Source organism: Sus scrofa, chromosome X (genome assembly GCF_054392235.1).
Source record: "Sus scrofa isolate SSC_HxYL_T2T_F1_AM1 chromosome X, Sscrofa_HxYL_maternal_Yorkshire_Landrace_v2.0, whole genome shotgun sequence".
Taxonomy (NCBI): Eukaryota; Metazoa; Chordata; class Mammalia; order Artiodactyla; family Suidae; genus Sus; species Sus scrofa.
In genome coordinates, this window is record NC_139401.1 from 102,081,300 (window position 1) to 102,100,644 (window position 19,345).

Sequence of the window (19,345 nt, forward strand, 5' to 3'; positions counted from 1 at the left end):
CCAAGGGAGTAGGTTTGATGGATAAGAAATAGGTTGATATTAAACCTCCTGTAGTCCAAAAATTTTGAATTCTGAGAATCATTTAAGAGTGTTTACCCTGAGGAACCACAAATCCCCAAGGTCACCAAAATCTATCCCTAAGGAAATAGGCTGCAGTGGTTAGTAGCAAGAAGACCACAGAATAACACACATGCAAGAAGACAACAGAATAACCACACATGCACACATATGCATGCATGCATGCGCGTGTGTGTGCACGTGCGCACACACACACACATGGTCTACTTGTCTGGTGTAGTAAATACTATCTGATAGAGCATCACCATTTTTACTCTGATTTGGTCCCTATTAAAAATGCAGGTCTCCAAGTGAATGCTGACCCTTGGGGCCAGTGTCAGCCATTTGCGCCCAGCCTCCAGTCTTTTTCTGAGAGTGGTCTTAACAGGCTAGTAGAGGGAGAAGAGCATGGTGGGCTAGGGTGAGGGTGGAGCAGAGGGGGTCTTGCTGCCAGTCTGAAGCCAAACTCCCTACTCAGTAAAGCCATGGCAGGGACTATTTTATCCATTCAAGATTTATAGAGGCCAGCTGTGCCCAATCCTTTGGCGAGATGGGGGAGGGCCTCCATGAAAAAAGACAGGTGTCTGGAGTCTACGTGTGGGAAGAGTGCCTTCCTGTGAGTAGCTTGCCCAGCTCTGGGACCCAGGGTCCTTCAGGAGTCCTGTGTTTGCTCATATCCCTGACTGCTCCCAGGTAAACAAATCCTGTTTCTCTCTCCCAGAAAGGCAGAGCTCCAGCACTGTAGCAGCCTGTTGTTATAGTTACTGATAGGTGACTTATCACCACAATTGTCAGATCAGGGGAAGAAAATGAAATTTAGTAGTGGCAGGTGGTGGGGGTTGGAAGAGAAAGGAGAAAGCGAAGAGAAGGCTGCTAAAGAGACTTGGTGATGGAGCTGATGGCTTTGTGTCTTTGTACATGTGATATTATATTTGAGTGTGGACCAAGGAGGTCTTATATTGACCATGTGTCTTCATGACAGGATCAAGGATCTTGATACAGACAGCCGGTCCCAGATAGCTTCACCCGGGTTCTATTTGCCTGGCATTCCACCGTTAGTGCCACATTCCTGTGAATTAAACACTGCTTTTGTCCAGGGGAGGTCCTGCCACAGATTGTACGTCAGAGGGAGTTTACCTGGTGTCTTTTGCCTCAGGGTTTGACAGAGCCATGGGGAAAGATGGGGCCACCAAATAAGGGCTTGTCCTACTTTCAAAGCTCAGGTAGGGCTGCTGTTGCTCGGCCCCTCTTTGGAAACCCTTTGGTGCTCTCCCCTCTTTCAAATCAGTTATGAAGCTAAATGGGATTGAATATAAAAGTCCAAGGTGTCTTGTTCCATCGGCCAGCCATGTGCTTTTCTGGGGAATACCCTTAACTCCTTCATGTTCATTGGCATGCATTTCTCTATCACCCATTATATATGAGGCACAGGGTTAGGTGCTCATGGGGAAGGCACAGAAACAGGTGGCCATTAGATTATGCCTCACATTTAAGAAACAATCTAGTTACAGAGATTAGACATTTACACAAGCAAGGCTGACCAACAGTACATGGTAGTGTGCCATTGGTGTCAACTGAAAGGTAGAGCCAATGGCTGCATAATCCCAGAGATGGGCAGGATCATCACGGAGCAGAGTAGCTGTGTAAGCCTTAGCCGACATTAGCACATCGAATCACTCAGATCCTTAGCAGGGCTCTAGGGAAAAGGGCCCCAGAATAAATCAATCATGATGGGGGTGGTGACTAGTTAGGGAACATGCTCACACCGCTCTGCTTTGCTCTGTATCCCCATCCTATAGGCCTGCCCTTTCCAGGGCCCCTCTGTCCTCCATTGACCTACCCTGTCTCAGAACGCCCCTGTGCTGGGACTTCTAAGACCTAACTCAGCCTGCCAAGGGAGCAGTATAGCCCTGTGGTTCAGAGGGTGGATTTAGGAGCTGGGCTGCTGGGGTTTGAATCCTGGCTCTGATTATTTACTGTGATCTCCAACAACTGACTTAACCATCCTGTGACTCAATTTGTCCATGGGTAGAATGGGGGCAGTAATGATAGTATCTGCCTAACCCAGCAGCTGGGAGGGTTAAATCATGTACGATGCTTTGCACATTTGAATGAATGCATACTGTTCATTCAGAAAACAAATATTTATTGAGCGGCTGTGACATTGCAGCCACTTTCCCAGTGCTGGGAGATAGCAGCGAAAAAGAGATAAGGTCCCTTCTCTCTTGGCACTGTGTTAAATGCTGATTCAGGCCCTTTGCCCAAGAAACCTTTAATCAAGTATCTTCCTTTCTGCTCTATCAATTCCAATTCCTAGTGTGCGAGTTATCAGTTAACTTATTTTCATTCCTTTTTGTTTAACTAGGCAAGTATTAAAGCCGTGAATTCCCTTTAAACCCAGCTTTGGTCACGTCCCATAAGGTTTGCATGTTGAGTGTTTTCCTTATCGGTATTTTCTAAGCACTTTGCAATATTGGTTTTGATTTGTACTATTTCTACTTTTTAATATATTGTGGTATTCTGTGTTGGATGACTCTGTAATTTTTGTTTGTTTGTTTCTATTACCTGCCCCTACTATGCTACAAAGGAAGAGAGAGAGTGAAGAGGCCTGTCTGACTTGAGGGGTTTAGAATGGACTAGGGGGAGACAGGTCTAGAAAAGACCATCAGCAAAGGCTGTTGAGTGTTAGGCTTCATGGTCTGGTTTCTCTTCTAATGAGGAGACACTGGAGTCACCGAGAGGAGGGACAGGAATGACAGGATTGTTATGCTATGTGGGGAAGAACAAGCCAGTGCCACCGTTCAGGATGGCTTGAGAGAAAGAAAGAAACTAGAGGTGGGGAGTCCAGACAGATGTTTTCACGTTGACCCAGGACAGGGATTCTCAAACCTGAGTGGGCATCAGAATCCCCTGGAGGGCTTGCTAAGATACAGCCTGCGGGGTCCACCCGCAGACTGTCTGATCAGTCGGTCTTTGGTGAGGCCTGAGACTTCTGCATCTGCATTTTCTGACAAATCCCCCTGGTGATGCTAATGCTGCAGATCTAGGAACCATAGTTTGAGAAGCACTCGTCTAGGGGAGCAATGATGAGAACTAGAGGCCCAGTGGTGGGAGCTAGGCTAGAGAACAAAGACTCTATTTAAAAGATTTTGGGAAGGAAGAACTCACAGCGCTTGGGGATCGAACGTGGAGACAAGGGAGAGGAAGAACTCAAAGATGGTTCCAGAATATTAAACCTAGGTGCCTTGGAGGATAGGAGAATCACAGAGGCCAAACTCCCCAATATCTAGGGTTAGAAGGCAGTCGCATGAGCAGAACTGGAGCGATATGTAAGGCCCTGTTTCCATCTGCATCTGCACCTTGGCCCTCCAGTCCTTCAGGAGGGAGTGGGTGAAAAGGAGAAAGCTCAGCTCTGTGTTAGGTTTCTCCTTCTCTAGAATGTAACCCTTGAGTAGAGGAAGGAAATGAAGATATAGAGTGGGGGGTGGGGTAAGGAGGGTCGAAGGAGCTTGAACATTCTGGAAATGGAGAGCACACTTTGAGGTTAAATATTGAATTTCTCTAAGCAAATCCTAATAAGGAAAAGCAAATGAGTAAAACACTGCAGGCCAAGCAGGGTAGCTGGAGGATACCCCCGAGATCACCAATGCTACTTTTGAGAGCAGAGGGTTGCCGTGACAGGGCTTTGCAACTCCAGCCTCCCTAAGCTTGCTTAGTTTCAAGGCTCCTGACCCCAGTGCTCTGTTGTCCCTGGCTGCTCCCCTGGCTGTAGGGACTTCTCACCTGCTTCTCTCCACTGGGCCTCCTGTAACTGAGCAGAAGCTCCACAGCGCCCACAACTTCCTTGCGGATGGCGTAGAGCAGTGCATCCCCCACATACACGCTGTGGTTCAGCAGTAGCTCCATGATCTCCAAGTTCTCATTCTCAATGGCGATGAGCAGGGCGCTCCGGCCCAGTGGATCCATGCAGTTGATGTTGACATTGTAATAGATCTCGGCCTCCTGGAGGGCCTGCTTCACGGTGGCGTAGTCCCCCTTTTCCACAGCATTGAGGAAGGCCTTTTCCTCTGCAGAGAGCTCCGTCTCAGCCCTCACAATTTGCAGGGGGATGCGGTCTCTGTATGGTGAGTAGTTGACCTTTTTGTAGTACAGTTGGGCCATGGTTCATAGCAGTTTAGAAACCTGAATGAAGAGAGAGGAAGACCAAGGATATTCTTAGATACCAGAAGGTCTCAAGTGGCCAGTTATGGGGCAGCCTTGTTACGGACTTGGAGAATCCTAAGCTATCTTCAAGCCACAGTCTTTCTCCTCTTGCAAAGGGGTAGAGCGGAAAAAGCCCAGGCTTTGGGGTCAGAAAGACCTGGGTTCAAATCCTGGCTTTATGAGCTCTGTGACCTTAGACAAGTTACTCAAGCTCACGGTACTTCAGTTATTAAGCTTCTCAATATTAGGAACATTAATGGAGTCATGGTTTAGTGAGTGCTTACTGGATAACAGGCACTGTGCTGAAGATGAATTCCTACTTCATAATACTATTGTGAGTATTACATGAGATAATGACTGATCAAAGCAACTGGCAAAGAGCAAAAACCTCCAGAGACATGGCACCAGTTAGTTTCACTCTTCCCTTCTATCGCCTGAAAATATTCACGGTTAATACTTCTGATTGATGATACAAAGCTGGAACTCATCTTTGGCCAATTTCCTTTGGACCCGGGGTCTGTGCTAATTTGTAGGATTTCATTTGCTGCTGCCCCACATGCAGGTTCTGGATTGAAATCCTGCTTCAGTGCTAACGGGAACCCTCTTCTTCCTGCTGAACACTGGGGCAGGGGTATTGACTCCTCCAGACTACAGCCATGTACCTCCACCCACTCACAACTTTTTCCTCCACCATCCCCAAACTGTGGAGCTGACAGATCCGAGAATCCTCTTGATTCAGTCCTGAGACGTGAATGGTCTGTTTTACATGCACCACATCTAAAGCCGGATATTAATAGAAGTGATTTCAAAGCAAAACTTATTGTTGAGTTCCTACAGTATGTTTAACTTTCTCTGCAAGGCCAAGAATAAAAGACAGCCTCTGCCTTTCATGGCAGAGGATGAATCACAGTACAGAGCTTTTGTGTTGTAGTTTACAGATTAAATTCATACACATTCCTCATGGAGCCCCAGTAGTAGCCCTATGCCATAGGAATGGTTATCCTCCTAGGGGAAGAGGATGAGGCTCAGACCCATTAGGTGACTGCTTCCCCATTCCCTATCATCCCTGGGACCTCCAGGACCCTCTGGAGGCTGAGTTGGGATGAACCCATTGAAGTGTCTTTCATTATCGAACTGTTTTGCCAGCAAAAAGAAATGGAAATGTGATAAAGGGCCTCTTGTCTCATCTCCTGGATGTAAGAGATGATGAAGACATGTGGCTTCCACAAACATTTGCCTTACTCTTCCAGGTAATTACATCTCTGCTCTGGCAGAGTGAGGAGCATATATTACACCAAGTGGTATTTGCAATTCATGTGCTCGTGATCTTCTGGGAAGTTAGTATTTGAAGGTTAGTGCTGCCTCGTGCCCTGAACAGGCCCAAATGACAAATTTCTCTCTGCATCCAAATCTCAGGAGAGCTGAGGGCTGCTTGGCTGTCTTGAGAGACACTGCTGCTTCTTTCAAGTAACTCAGCGGTGACTAAAGCAAAGCGGCATTTAGAGGAAGTATTTGTTACTAAACAGCAAACGACTTTAATAATACTAATTGTAGCAGCCCTCCCTGCCTCCCTGTCTCCATTATAAAGAAAAAAAGGGGGGAGAGAAGAAGAGACAGTGTGATTTCCTGCAAAGAGACTCAACGGCCCAATTCAGTTTACATTTATTTAATTAATCAATACAAATGCAATGGAAGCCTTCCGTGTGCCTAGCCCTATGCTTGTCACATCTGGAACAGAAGGAAAGGTCCCTGCCTTCATTACCTTTCACCTGCACTATTCCACACCCTTATAACGACTCATCTTGACTCCATCCTGTCCCCTTCCAGATTGTCTTCCACGCCACCCCCAAGTTAGCCGGTGCCACACAAATCTGATCTTATCTCTCTCTCTCTTTGGTTACTTTCCTGCTGCTCTTCTGATAAAAATCAACCCTCCTTTCTGAGAGCTACTAGATTTGGGCCTGTGTCTACTTGACTTATGTCATCTTAAGCCTCTCTCACCCTCATCCAGTATTCTTTAGCCATGTGGAGCTTCTTTTGATTTCTTCCAATGTGCCAAGCTTTCACCCATCTTAAGACGTTTGATCACCTGGAACATTCTTCTCCAGCTCTTTTCATCTTTCAAGCCTCAACAAAATGTCACCTCTACAGAGAAGCCCTCACTAACCACCCTCTATAAAGTAGTTCCTTCATATTCATCTCTCCATTGTATCCTTTTCTCTTCCTTTCTAATGTTCATCAGAATTTCTAGTTATGGAGTTCCTGCTGTGGTGCAGTGGGTTAATGATCTGGCTAGTCTGTGTGGAGGCACCAGTTTGATCCTTGGCCCAAAACAGTGGGTTAAGAAGGATCTGGCACTGCCACAGCTGTGGGGTAGGTTGTAGATATGGCTCAGGTTTGGTCCCTGGCTCAGGAACTTCCATATGCCTCGGGTATGGCCGAAAAAGAAAAAAAAAATCTAGTTACATATCACTTTGTCTTCCTGGGTGATCATCGGTTCTGTCTAATTTGTCGTGAAGCTCAAAGGATTACATCTGTCCTGTTTTTCTAGCACTTGAACCCAGCCAAGTTCCTGGCACACCCTGGCTGCTTGGTATGTATTTGATGAATGAAATGAGTAAAGCTTCCATGATATTTTCTCATCTCTCTCCATCTCACCCCCAAGTTCTAGCCGTACTGGGCCAGATTCTCTGAATTGCCCTTTCACAACCATGCATTTGCACATGGCTTCATCCCACTTGCTCCACTTAACAAACTCTTCTCTCTGCTTCAGCCTCTTGCTCCTAGGTCCCCTTTGCTGTGAAGCCTTCCCCCCAGTACCTTAAGCAAGTTAGCCAATCTCCCTCTGACTTCCCCACTGGCATTTAGATCACATTTTCCAATGTTGCTCCACTGCATGTTTGCCTTCCTGCTGTTGGGGCAGGAGTACCTTGATTCCTGCCTTCCCAGCACTTACACAGGGTCTGGAGCTGATGGGTGCTCAACAAATGGATGCTTAATGAGCCAATATGATCTAGCTGAGGAGGTTGGCACCGTCACAGAATGAAGTGCTAATTTATGTGAGACTGATTTGATGCTTTGGGATTTCAGGAAGGGCTCTGTGAGGTTGAAAGTCTCAAAGAAGGTTTCATGGAGAAGGTAGCTCTTCATCAGTCCTTGGAGGATGAATTTAGTGTGAAAACGTGAGGGTAGTTCAGGTCCCTCCCAGTGCAAGAGCAAAGGTGGTGAGATTGGTCAGGGCTTCGTGGGGAGACAATGGTGGGAGACATATTTTAAGACTATAATAGGATATGGGAATTAGAGGCAAACTAAAATTACAAGGCAATAGCTCAAAACCTCAGTTTCCCCATTGAAAAAAGTGATCTTAAATATTTGCTTTCCGTGTGCCATTTAAGGGGCTACCCTGGAAGAAAAGGCTAGATGTCTTTTCAGATGGTGTCACTGATGGTGCTGGGTTAAGCATTATTGCTACAAGGAGGTTTGTGCCCACTTTAGCAAGGCGCAGCTGCGAAAGGAGAGACAGATGAGAAATGTAGCTCAGGGAAAGATGAGAACAAAGGGAACTAGCTCAATCAGTGCCTTATTGTGTGCCAGGCATTATGCCAGGAGCCAGTGCAATAAAATGATTATTATAGTTTTGGATAATTAATATGTCCCAGGCACTCCGCCAGGTACTGGCGTGGCCCTAATACTACTACAGCTTCTAAGAGTAATAATAATGAAAGCAAAAAGCAGTACCATTCATTGAATTCTCACTATGGGCCAGATATCTGGGTTATAGCAGCAAAGAGAGGGGACAGTAAAATCACGGTAAATTTGAGACTTGAAAGAAGTGTAATTGAATGATATAGATGGCGTCAACTCAGAGTCTAGCGTTACTTGTCTTGCATTGAAATTAATCTGGTCTAGTGTGTTCCCAGTGGGCTGTGTCATGAGAAGCCTCGTGGTTTTCTGCCGTGAAGGAGAAAATATCTCCTCCAGAGGTTTGCCTGAGATTGTACTCGTAGAGAGTCACTCCTTTGCTTTAAGGCCCTACATCTCTAAAACTACCCCTGGAAAGAATAACAAATCATGTGGCCAACAGCCAGGAACACCTTAATGTGAATTTCCTGTTTAGGAAAGTTGCTGTGGCCTGGGGAGTAAAGAGATGTATGTTTAGAAGGACATGGAAGATATGATGGAGGGGAAAGGAGAGGCCTGCTGTCAGCCTTGGAAATCTCTTTTCTGGATCCATGCCTGGCTCTACACTACACACAGAGGCTGATGTAAAATGGGTTCCCGGAGTTCCCGTCGTGGCGCAGTGGTTAACGAATCCGACTAGGAACCATGAGGTTGCGGGTTCAGTCCCTGCCCTTGCTCAGTGGGTTAACGATCCGGCGTTGCCGTGAGCTGTGGTGTAGGTTGCAGACGCGGCTCGGATCCCGCGTTGCTGTGGCTCTGGCGTAGGCCGGTGGCTACAGCTCCGATTCAACCCCTAGCCTGGGAATCTCCATATGCCGCGGGAGCGGCCCAAGAAATAGCAGCAACAACAACAACAACGAAAAAGACAAAAGACAAAAAAAAAAAAATGGGTTCCCTATATTGTTTGCTTGTGTGTAGGCTTATTTAGATGCCTACTGACTTGCCTAGTGCCCTGCTCTCAGCCAGTCCCCACAGCTGGCACCATCTGACCTTCACGGTTTTAGCCTCAGTCTCACTCCAAGTGCTGAGACCCAAACCTTTCTCCATATGCTTACTCTTAGTCCTAGTCTGCCATTATTTGGGGAATTAGTAACTAACGATGGAATTTCTGGCATCTCTGAGGATGGATTATTGGGAAGTTTCCTTTTCATCACCCTTTACCGTTATACTTGGCACTCATTATACTTGGCAGATTGCACTCATCTGCCATTAACCTAAGCCAGGAGATGAGGTTGGCTTTCTCATCATGGTGCACTTGCCTTGAGGTGTATTCTTAACTGTATGAAATGAAACCAACCAGCACTTCATGCCATTTTACGAGTAAACCCCACTCCCAGTGTAGTTCCCCAAGCATGAAAGATTAGGAATGGTCTATCAGGCTGCCTCAGGGGGTTTATCATGTTCCCCCCTTTTTTTATCTGTGCTACTAGCCAGAGGAGTTTGTCTAATGGGCAGGAGAGGACAAGATGGCGGAGGAGTAGGGGGACACGCTCGCCCTCTCCCACAAACACAACAAAAAAAGCACATCTACAGAAGAAATGACTCACACAGAACAACAACCAATTGCTGGCAGAGGAACCTAAACTCCAATAACGGCAAGAAGTTCGTGACATTATTGGGCAGAACGGGAGAAAAGAGGAGAGTGAGAGAAGGTGAATCCGAGCGGGACGGGCGCTCCCGAAAGGGAACTGCGGAGGAGAAAGGGATCCCGCACCCTGGAAAGTCTCCTACCGGGGGAAAGATCAAACGAACCGGAGGAATCTCCAGATGCAGAGAAGAGTGTAGCAGTAAGTCGGAGTACGGAAAAACGATCAAGAACCCAACGGACCATCTGAACTACGGGCACAGTCACCAAAAATTGAGACGCCTGGGTGGGGGCTGGGCACCGAATCCTCGGCTCCAGAGGTTAGTCCCCGGGAAAGGGCCGGGGGACGCCTGGGTGGGGGCTGGGCACCGAGACCTCAGCTCTGAAGGTTGGTCCCCGAGAGGGGGCCGGGGGACGCCTGGGTTGGGGCTGGGCACCGAGACCTCGCCTCCGAAGGTTAGTCCCCAAGAAAGGGCCGGGGGACGCCTGGGGGGGGGGGGGCTGGGTACCGAGACCTCGGCTCCAGAGATTAGTCCCCGGGCTAGGGGGGCGGGGAAGAGCGGAAACTGCTTGGGAGGTCTCTAAACCATTTGACGGGGCAGAGACTGCCTGGGAGACTAGAAAACAAAGCTGTCGGCAGAGGAAGGGAGCAATACTCTAGGGGCGGGGAAGTGGAAAGCCGCCTCAGAGGGAACCTGGGAGAAGAGCCTGGTCTGCGCCCGTGCTGGGGAGCGGAGAGAAGAAGGGGTGGGTCCCCATAGAATACCCCCCACGCCACAGCAAGCTTACAGGCCCGCTAGCTAGCAGAAAGCTGTGCTTCCCAGTGCATTCCCTCCCCCCACCCCCGCCACTCCCTACGCTCTCGCGGAACCTGGGGCTGCCTGCCATCCAGGAGGGCTGGCCTCAACAATTGCCTGAAGCCTACCACCGCAGGGGCTCTCCCTGCACAGGCCTGCTTGCCCTTTGGAGGGGCTACACTTCCACAGAGCAGCACCAAACACCACCAGCCCCCTAGAAAAGGCCTGCAGCCCAGAAAAGCTAGAACAAGCCTAGCCAGGCCGTGAATAGATCGACCTAATTCTCCAAAGGTTTTTCTGAGACGGGCTCCCCCGGGGAGGAGCCTCTTGAGTCTCCAAGGGCCTTGCTACACGCCCAAGACCCCAGGGGGTGCTAAGACCTAGTGGACCAGCTGCATAGGACTGCCAGCTCCAGGCAGGACCCCCTGCAGCCCAGAAAAGCTGCAACAAGCCTGGCCGACTTGGGAAAAGATCTCAGACGGTCTTTCTGAGTCGGGCTGTCCTGGGGAGGAGCCTCTTGAGTCTCCAAGGGCCCTGCTACCCGCCCAAGACCCCAAGGGGTGCTGAGACCTAGTGGACCAGCTGCATAGGACTGCCAGCTCCAGGCAGGACCCCCTGCAGCCCAGAAAAGCTGCAACAAGCCTGGCCGAATCGGGAAAAGATCTCAGACGGTCTTTCTGAGTCGGGCTGTCCTGGGGAGGAGCCTCTTGAGCCTCCAAGGGCCCTGCTACCCGCCCAAGACCCCAGGGGGTGCTGAGACCTAGTGGACCAGCTGCATAGGACTGCCAGCTCCAGGCAGGACCCCCTGCGCCCAGAAAAGCTGCAACAAGCCTGGCCGAATCGGGAAAAGATCTCAAACGGTCTTTCTGAATCGGGCTGCCCTGGGGAGGAGCCTCTTGAGTCTCCAAGGGCCCTGCTACCCGCCCAAGACCCCAAGGGGTGCTGAGACCTAGTGGACCAGCTGCATAGGACTGCCAGCTCCAGGCAGGACCCCCTGCAGCCCAGAAAAGCTGCAACAAGCCTGGCCGACTTGGGAAAAGATCTCAGACGGTCTTTCTGAGTCGGGCTGTCCTGGGGAGGAGCCTCTTGAGCCTCCAAGGGCCCTGCTACCCGCCCAAGACCCCAGGGGGTGCTGAGACCCAGTGGACCAGCTGCATAGGACTGCCAGCTCCAGGCAGGACCCCCTGCAGCCCAGAAAAGCTGCAACAAGCCTGGCCGAATCGGGAAAAGATCTCAGACGGTCTTTCTGAGTCGGGCTGTTCTGGGGAGGAGCCTCTTGAGTCTCCAAAGGCCCTGCCCCCGCCCAAGACCCCAAGGGGTGCTGAGACCTAGTGGACCAGCTGCATAGGACTGCCAGCTCCAGGCAGGACCCCCTGCAGCCCAGAAAAGCTGCAACAAGCCTGGCCGAATCGGGAAAAGATCTCAGACGGTCTTTCTGAGTCGGGCTGCCCTGGGGAGGAACCTCTTGAGTCTCCAAGGGCCCTGCTACCCGCCCAAGATCCCAGGGGGTGCTGAGAACCAAGTGAAATCTGCTACCATCGTGGGGTGGACCTCCCAGTCCTGTCTGCCCTCAGGAAGTCCTCCTTTGCTTCAAAGAAACACTGTTAGCCCCATCAACACTCCAGAAAAGCCACACTGCCTCAAAAAAAGATTGACCAACAACGACAGCCCTCAGGAAATATTCCAGGGCAGTGACAAGGCAAACACTACCCGATAACGGAGAGTACAACTCCCTCAGGAGAAAGAAGACAACAAGCAAGATGAAGAAGCTGAGAAACCACCCCCAGTCAAACCAACAGGAGAACTCACCTAAAACAGTCAACAATGAAACTGATCTCTGCAGTCTGACAGACCTGGAGTTCAAAAGAGAAATAGTGAAAATACTGAAGGAATTAAGAGAAGATATGAACAGCAATGCAGATACCCTCAGAAAGGAGCTAGAAAATATAAGGAGGAGCCAAGAAAAACTAGAACATTCATTTGCAGAGATGCAAACTGAACTAGGGGCAGTAAAAACCAGAATGAATAATGCAGAAGAACGAATCAGTGATATGGAAGATAGAATAATGGAAATCACTCAATCTGGTCAACAGACAGAAAACCGAATCAAAAAACTGGAAAGCAATATAAGAGACCTATGGGATAATATAAAACGGGCCAATCTACGCATAATAGGAATTCCAGAAGGAGTAGAAAAAGATAAAGGAATGGAAAATATATTTGAAGAAATTATCGCTGGAAACTTCCCAAATCTAAAGGATACTGGATTCAAGATACAAGAAGCACAGAGGGCCCCAAACAAACTGAACCCAAACAGACCCACACCAAGACACATCATAATAAAAATGGCAAAAGTTAGTGATAAAGAGAGGATCCTAAAGGCAGCAAGAGAAAAACAGAATGTTACCTACAAGGGAACCCCCATAAGAATATCAGCTGATTTCTCTACAGAAACACTACAGGCCAGGAGGGAATGGCAAGAGATATTTAAAGTGCTCAAAGGAAAAAATATGCAACCTAGAATACTTTATCCAGCAAGAATATCATTTAAAATAGAAGGGGAAATAAAAATTTTTCCCAACAAACAAAAACTTAAAGAATACAGCAACACAAAACCCAGGTTAAAGGAAATATTGAAAGGGCTTCTCTAAACCAAAAAGAAAGGAAGGAAAGGGAAGAAAAAAGAAAAGAAAAAAAAAAAAAAGAAGAAGAAGAAGAAGAGGAAGAACTAGGACTGAGGAAGATACAATCAGAGAGCAGTCACTCAAATAAGCCAGCATACAGATTTAATCATGAACATGCTTCAAACAAAATAAAATTAAAAAGAAAAAAATAAAAGAGTCATCAAAACCATAAAATGTGGGCAAGGGATGTTAGGAGGTAAATAATCCTTTTTGTTTGTATGTATGTCTCTCTTCTTAATTTTAATATAATAATGAAGTGTTTGAACTTACAGGACCATCAGGCTAAAACACACAATTATGGGAAGGGGTTAGCATACTTAAAAAACAGGGCAACCACAAGCCAAAACCAAATATTGCATTTGCAAAAAAAGGAGTTTGTCTAATGGGATCTATGACATTTGTGGGTTTAAATGATGTGATTTAAAGAGCTAAATCAATGGGCTGGGCAGAAGGCCAGGATGCAAAATGGTCTCGCCAAATCCCAGCCCAGATCATTGCCCAGCTCAGGACTTTGTCTGTGAGGAAGAAAGCCTGGCTTTCCACCTAACTCAAAAAAAAAAAAAAAAAAAAAAAAAGAATACTGCCTTTGGAAGGACATGGTATCTATGCGTGGCTTTCTTTCTGTGCCATGAAGATTGAGCTTGAATGGTGAAACCCTTGTGACCGCTTCCTCTTATCCAAACTTATCTACTTGTCCGTCTCTTCAGAGCCTTTAAGGAAAGTAGGTTTAATTTGATGAACTTGAGTATGAATGGTGGAAAATAAATATATTCAATGAATATGTACCAGACACTGGGATAGAAGCTGATGATAACACCTGAGTGTTAAAGCCAGACCTCATCTAGGAAGAAATTACATTTGAACGGGGACCTTAAATGCCAAATCTGATGAGTGACTACAGCGGAAATTTCATGTATGTAGGCACAGGAGTGGGCTGGTCAGGGAAAGCCTGTGTGTGTGCATGTGTGAACTTCCTAATTTTAATGCAGAAATGCTAATCTTTCCCAGAAAAAAATCCAGATCTTGAACCTCCCACAAGTGACCTCAAGGGTCATCTAGAACAATCCCTTCCTTGCCTAGCGCAAAAGCCCCCTCGACAATATCCTTGTTAAGTGACTGTTCAGTTAATGAGCACCTTCACTGATGAGATGCTCACCATCTTCTCACCTTCATGGTGATGGCTGACAGGCGACAAATGCTTCTCTACATTCATCTGGAATCACCTGCCTACAACTTCTCTTCCATGGCACTAGCTTTGCTCTCTAGAGCAGTATCGAGCAAAGCTCTTCTTTCCTTGCATGGAAATCCTTCACGTGTTTGACTTCAGCACTCATGTCTGTCTCTACCCCAAGGAGTCTCTCCTTCTCTAGAATTATGAGCATGTTAGTGGTCTGCTTCTAGTTATACTATACTTTGTTTTTCTTAAGGTATGTTGCTCAGAAATGAACACAGTTCTCTAGAATGGCCAGGCCAGCATCTATTACACTGCAGCTACCTTTTTCTTCATTTCTCATTTAGCAATGCTTGGCTGAGGTCAAGACACAATAACATCTTGTTTCAGGTGACACTTTAGAGAACCCTGTGTGAGTAGTGTATTTGTAGTACTATGCTTTTCATGAGTGTAAATCATGTCCAATAATTTCATTAATTTATAAACAATAATAAATTAACATTAAGCACTTATGCCAGATACTATGCATGCTAAACATTTCACATATATTATTTAAATTATTCCTCACTTTCAGGTAGTTATCATTATAATTTCCCACCTCAGAAATAAGGAGCCTGAGGCACAGAGAGTTGAGTAATTTGCTTAAGTTCACACAGCTAGTATGTGCTGGGAGTGGGATAAGAGCCAAGCTTCTGACTCTAGAGACTACATTCTGAACTACTTCAATGAATGTAGATTCTTTTGTATGCTTCACAATGTTTTACTAGGGCTAGGAATAGTTGATATTCATTGTTTCAGGAGTTCCCATCACGGCACAGCAGAAACGAATCCGAGGAGGAACCATGAGGTTGAGGGTTCGATCCCTGACCTCGCTCAGTGGTTTAAGGATCCAGTGTTGCCATGAGCTGTGGTGTAGGTTGCAGATGCAGCTCTGATCTGGTGTTGCTGTGGCTGTGGCATAGGCCGGCAGTTGTAGTTCTGATTCAACCCCTACCCTGGGAACCTCCATGTGCTGTGGGTGTAGCCCTAAAAAGTAACAACAACAACAGCAAAAACTCAGTGTTTCAATTCAGTATTTGTTATGCACCTAGTATTTGTCATGCCCAGAACACTTGGCAGTAGGGAATACAAATATACATATATAAATGACATAGCCCTTGCCTTTAAATATTTCTAAGTCCAAAGGGAGAGAGAAAAATGAAAGTAGATTAAATGTACTACAGTTTGATACAGCGTCTAATATATAGTAGGGACACAAAAGAGGAAGTATTCAATCCTACTTGGGGAGGTACTTGAAGAGAAAGTAATATTTAAGCTATGTCTTAGAGAGCTGGTGAGAGTTTGCTAGATAGCAATGTAGGGATGGCCATTCTAGATGAGGGACACAGCAGGTGTGCTCAGGTGTGGGTATATAAAACACAATAGTATTTTAAGAGAACTTTGGCTTTCTTTCTATTCTCCAAATCTCTCGAGCACATGACCATCTCGGGGTCTTTGCATATGTGGTTCATTGCCTACAGTCCTCTTCTACTAGACCTTCAGTTTCCTTCTTACTATGTAGATTTCAGATCAAATGTCATCTCTTCAGAAAGCCTCCCAAGAACACATTTTCTGATGGAGCAAGCCCCTTCATGTCACCTTCTATCTCATTATCCATACTTGATTTTCTTGAGGAACTTATCTCTATTTGAAATGCTCATATTTTTATTTATTATTTTAACATTTAGCTCTCTCAAACAAAATGTAAACTCCGTAATAGCAAGAACCTTATCCATCATATTTACTACTCTATATTCAGAGCCTGGCACATAGTAGGCTCTCAATAGGTATGTATTAAATTACTACATGAAGTAGTGGTAGGGAGAGAGTTAGGGGAATGCTGTCAGTAGAGCTCTGCTTTTCTCGTATGTTTAACCTCCTCCTCTCCTTGCAGCCAAGTGCCTAGGCAGGAAGCCCCTCCTTCACTTCAAAGAAAGAGTCCAAATTAGTCTAAGTCAATATTGGCAATTCCATTTCTTTGGGCAGTGAGTGGCCTAGACTTGGGGATTTGATTCACTTCTTCCCAATGAGATGTGCTAGATGGATTCTGGGAAAAGTTTCTTTGTTCTTAAAAAGTGATGTAAAAAAAGAAATATTTTTCCTTTTTGCCTTTGAATGTTGTCATTTGCATGTAACAAAAAGACTTCGGTAGCCATCTTGGGACTATGTAGAGAGCCAACCTAAAAGATGTAGCCTCCAAGTTGAGGAGGGCATACATTGCTACCTTTATGTCTTTGGCCAATTGAATGAACCAATCTGGAACCGATCAATTTCTAGACTTCTAGTTGTGTGAGATGAAAACTCTCTTTTTGTTAGCTTATTTTAAGGCTTGCTTTTCAGTTACAAGAAGCTGAAGACATCCTAAGTGATAGCATTTTCTGGAAAATTACAAAAATTAAACCACAAACAAATAGAAAACCTGAAGAGATTAACAATCATAGAGGAAATTAAAAAAGTTAGAAAAACCTACCCATTAAAAATCGTTCAGTTCAAGTAGTTTCACATATAGAGAACTTTAAAAATGCAGGTCATTATCTTGATGCTAAACTATTTTCAGAATATAGAAAAAAAGAAGAACATGTTTCAAATAATTCTACAGAGCTAGCTAGCATAATCTTGATTCCAATGCTGGATAATGATACTCCAAAATGAAAACCACAGACAAATTTTGACCATGAAAATAATTCTAAAAATTCTAAATAAAATATTATCAAATAAAAACCAGAAGTGAATTTGAAGAATAATAAATTATGACCAAGTGAAACTTATCCAAAAAGTGCAAGCGGGGTTCAACATGAGGAAAATTTTCAATACAATTAGTAAATAAGTCAACCACTTAAAGAATAGAAAACATGATTGTATCAATAGATGAAAAAACAGGTATAACTCAGCAGCTATTTATTAAAAAAAAAAACCAAGAAAACTGGAACAGAAGTAAACTATCTCTACATAAAATACTGTTTACTCAAATCAATAGTAAATATCATAATAAATTGTGAAAAAGTGGACCCATTGCCATTAAAATCAAGAATAAGACAGGAATGCCATTATCAGCACTATTGTTCAATTTTAAGGTTCCAACTAATGTAATAAGAGAGAATGTGAAAATATTATAAGTATTTAACAGGGGAGACAAAATTACCTTTATATGCAGATAATATAATTGTATAATAGAACACCCAAGAAACTTCACAAAAATCTGTTAGAGTTAACAAGAGACTTCAATAAGGTGATAGAATGCAAGAAAAATATATAAATACCAATAGTTTTAAAAGTGTATGTCAGTAATAATAATCATCGGTCCAAAATTTAAAAGGAAACATTCAATGTGCAATAGTGATAACATCTTAAAATATCCAGAAATGAATTTACTTAGAAAGGAACAAGATCCATGTAAAAGAAGTTATTGAAGGGGATAAAAATAAGACCAAAGAGAACAGAGAAATACTCTGTTGCTGAATAGAGTCAACCTAATAAAAATATAATTTCTTCCCATATTATGACATAAATTACAAAAAGTATCCAATTTGGATTTTATATGAGCCCAGGAAAAAAAGTTAAATGAAAGGATAAATGTGTAAAAAAATTCCACAAGAACTTTGATTAAGTAATAAAGGACACTGCAAAAATTGGCAGAGTAGGGAACTTCAAAAACCCATTTCTTCACTAATGTAACAATTAACCTAGCAAACCCATCAGTTCAAATCAACCTTTTCTGAACTCTGGAATCTAATAAACTCTTACAATAATCACAGTAGTGCTTAACAAAGAAAGAAGCTACTAAATTTTGGTACGAGGGTTTTGTAGCATTTTTACTGAACTCCTTACCATGTCCCACTCCTTAGCTTGTTGATAGCCATGGGGACAGTGGCTCATATTCTTAGTGTGGCTTGCTGGTGCTGGGAGAGGGGGATATATGGATTTTGTGCTCAAAGAATTGTGATTGCATGTTTTACCCGGTCAATACATAGGCATTGAATTGCTGCATGAAAAAGAAGAATATTCTCCGAGTTGGATCAGCCTTCCCAACAGTGTTTGCCAAATGCTAAAAAGCAGATTTGAGAAGGTAGAAGAAAGTATTAGTGAAACTGAAGATGTATTAATTGAAATTATCTAGACTGAGGGAGAGAAAATAAAAAAGAATGACATGATATGAAGAGTACATCAGAGGTACGTGAGACACTATCAAGTGTACCAACAGATGCATAATGGGGATCCCAGAAGGAAAGAAGAAAGAAAAAGCGGCAGAAAGTGTATTTGCGGAATTAATGGCCAAATACTTCCAAAATTTGAGGAGATACATGAATCTACATATCCAAGAAAGTCAACAAACTCTAAGAAAGCTAGACTCAAAGATATTCCACACTGAGACACTTTATAATGAAACTATCAAAAGACAGAGAAAGAGGGAATCTGAAAAGCAGAGAGAGAAGTAACTTGTCAGAGACAAGGAATCCTCAATAAAAATTAACAGCCAATTTCTCTTCAGAAACCAGAGAGGCTAGAAGGCAATGGGGTGATATATTTAAAGTGCTGAAAGAAAAAAAAAAAAAAAACTCTCAATCCAAGTTTGATATCCTGCGAACTACCCTTTAAAAATTAAGGCGAACTCAAGACATTCCCAGACAAACAAAAGCTGAGGGAGTTCATTGGCAGTAAACCTGCCCTACAAGAAATCCTAAAGGGAGTCCTTCAGGCTAGATAGTAATTCAGAGTCATATGAAGAAATAAAGAACACAGGTAAAGATAACTACAGAGTTAATAATAAAAGCCACTGTTATTGTATTTTGGTTTGCAAGTTTTTTTTCTATATGATTTTGAATACGAATGCATAGAACAAAAATTATAATTCTTTGCTAATGGACACACAATATATAGGGTTATAATCTATGACAACATAGAGGGAGAGGGATGGAGTTGCATAGGAAAATGATTTTTTATACTATTAAAGTAAGTTATTATTAATTTGAGTTAGCTTGCTAGAACAGTGGATGTTAATTGTAATCCCCAGGGTAAGCACTAAGAAAATAACTAAAAACATATATACAATAAGAAATGAGAAGTTAATCAAAAAATACACCACCAAGAGAAAAAAACACAAAAGAGGGCCATAATGAAGGAATTGAGG

At 44.5% G+C, this 19,345-nt stretch overlaps 1 protein-coding gene across 9 annotated transcripts in view; it reads right to left on the bottom strand.

Moving 5' to 3' along the window:
* TRPC5 (transient receptor potential cation channel subfamily C member 5) overlaps window positions 1–19,345 on the bottom strand; it is a 270,382-nt gene that overhangs the window by 137,157 nt on the left and 113,880 nt on the right. For 8 of the 9 annotated variants that reach the window (XR_014834492.1, XR_014834490.1, XM_085006063.1 and 5 more), the window contains one exon: window positions 3,841–4,239. Coding sequence is in view for 7 of the 9 variants with exons in the window: in XM_085006063.1 (XP_084862189.1) it covers window positions 3,841–4,218 (378 nt within the window). In the remaining 2 variants the exon portion in view is untranslated. 9 annotated transcript variants of the gene reach the window in all.